Genomic DNA, 1,258 nt, shown 5'->3' on the forward strand with positions numbered 1-1,258 from the left:
ATTTAGGTCTAACCTTTACATTTACCATAACCCTTATTATAAACAGTATACTCCAAACCGTCCTCTTTAACCTACTAGCATCTAACTCACATTGTTTCATTGTCAAAATCTGCTCAAACACTTAATTAAAGTAAAGGGGTTCATTCATTAAAATCTGTTTAATTTATATGCAAATAATTCAGACTAATCCAAAGCGTCAAATGTACATGGAAAAAGTGAAACCTGTAACCCAGCCTCGACACATTTAGGTTTGCAGAGTTTTTACAAAATGAGTTGTAAATACTCTGTTTGTTTTTTAAACATTTGGGTTTACAGTGCCTGATGATCCAGCATTCAAAAAGCAGCCTCAGCAGGTCAGAATGATTGAGACGCTTTTTGCAAAGTGCAAAAAAACTCTAGATATTCCCTTGAACGACGTTAGCAGATGATGCAGAGCTGTTCCAAAAATGTTCAGACTCTGACAACTAAACGGTTTACATGTGTGACGAGGTCTTAGTCGTGACTTAATGTTGACTTTGTATCGGTAGTTCATATATTGTGGAGGTAGTGAAAGGAAATAAACTCTGAGATTGCTGTATTACCCTGAAATAGCTGAAAGTCAGAGATGTGAATGTATGTTTTTAAGAAATTCTTCTTCCTCTCAGCATTTCAGGTCTCAGATGTATTTGGAAAACCTTTCAGGCATCCAGAGCAGCGTAGCAGCTGGAAGCAGCTCCGCTCTGGTCTCCTCCAGCTCCAGCAGCAGCAGCTACAACACCAGCAGCCACACGGCCTCCATCCATGACACCAGAGGAGGAGGGGGAGGGGGGCGCTCCGGAGATGTGAGCGGAGGTAGCCTGTCGGACATTATCTCACTGGACTGAGCCATGTTCTTCACACCTTCTCCAGGCTTCCTGTCAGACTCTTTCCATGCTGAACCTCTCTGGTGGACCTCATCCTTCTCTAAGAGAGGAAACATCCAGATGTTGACATCCGTCATTTAACCGTGCCTCATATTCAAAGGTTCTGATTAGGAGGGACGTCCCGGAAAAGCTGGTTTCCTCCAAGGACGGTGAGGAAAAAACAGAATCTGTGTTTAATATAAAATCAGCTGAGCTCATGACAAAACCAGAGCGAGAGAACCCCAACAGAACCAGACTGGGCTCCAAACATCTCCATACTGGAAACACAAACTGGGGGTGGGGGGGGTTATTTATTGATGTGGGAAAATGGAAACGGATACCAGCAGTGACCTGAGCTCCTCTTTCTGCCAATAAAT

At 43.2% G+C, this 1,258-nt stretch overlaps 1 protein-coding gene across 1 annotated transcript in view; it reads left to right on the top strand.

The window, feature by feature from the left end:
- Positions 1-1,056, top strand: part of LOC107088012 (E3 SUMO-protein ligase PIAS2-like) — a 30,292-nt gene extending 29,236 nt beyond the window's left edge. The window contains exon 13 of the mRNA XM_015379907.1: positions 645-1,056. Coding sequence (XP_015235393.1) covers positions 645-863 — 219 coding nt within the window. The 3' untranslated portion in view covers positions 864-1,056. The remainder of the gene's footprint in view (positions 1-644) is intronic.
- The last annotated feature ends 202 nt before the right edge of the window (positions 1,057-1,258 follow it).

Source organism: Cyprinodon variegatus, unplaced genomic scaffold, assembly GCF_000732505.1.
Source record: "Cyprinodon variegatus isolate N-32 unplaced genomic scaffold, C_variegatus-1.0 Scaffold203, whole genome shotgun sequence".
In the NCBI taxonomy this organism is placed as follows: Eukaryota; Metazoa; Chordata; class Actinopteri; order Cyprinodontiformes; family Cyprinodontidae; genus Cyprinodon; species Cyprinodon variegatus.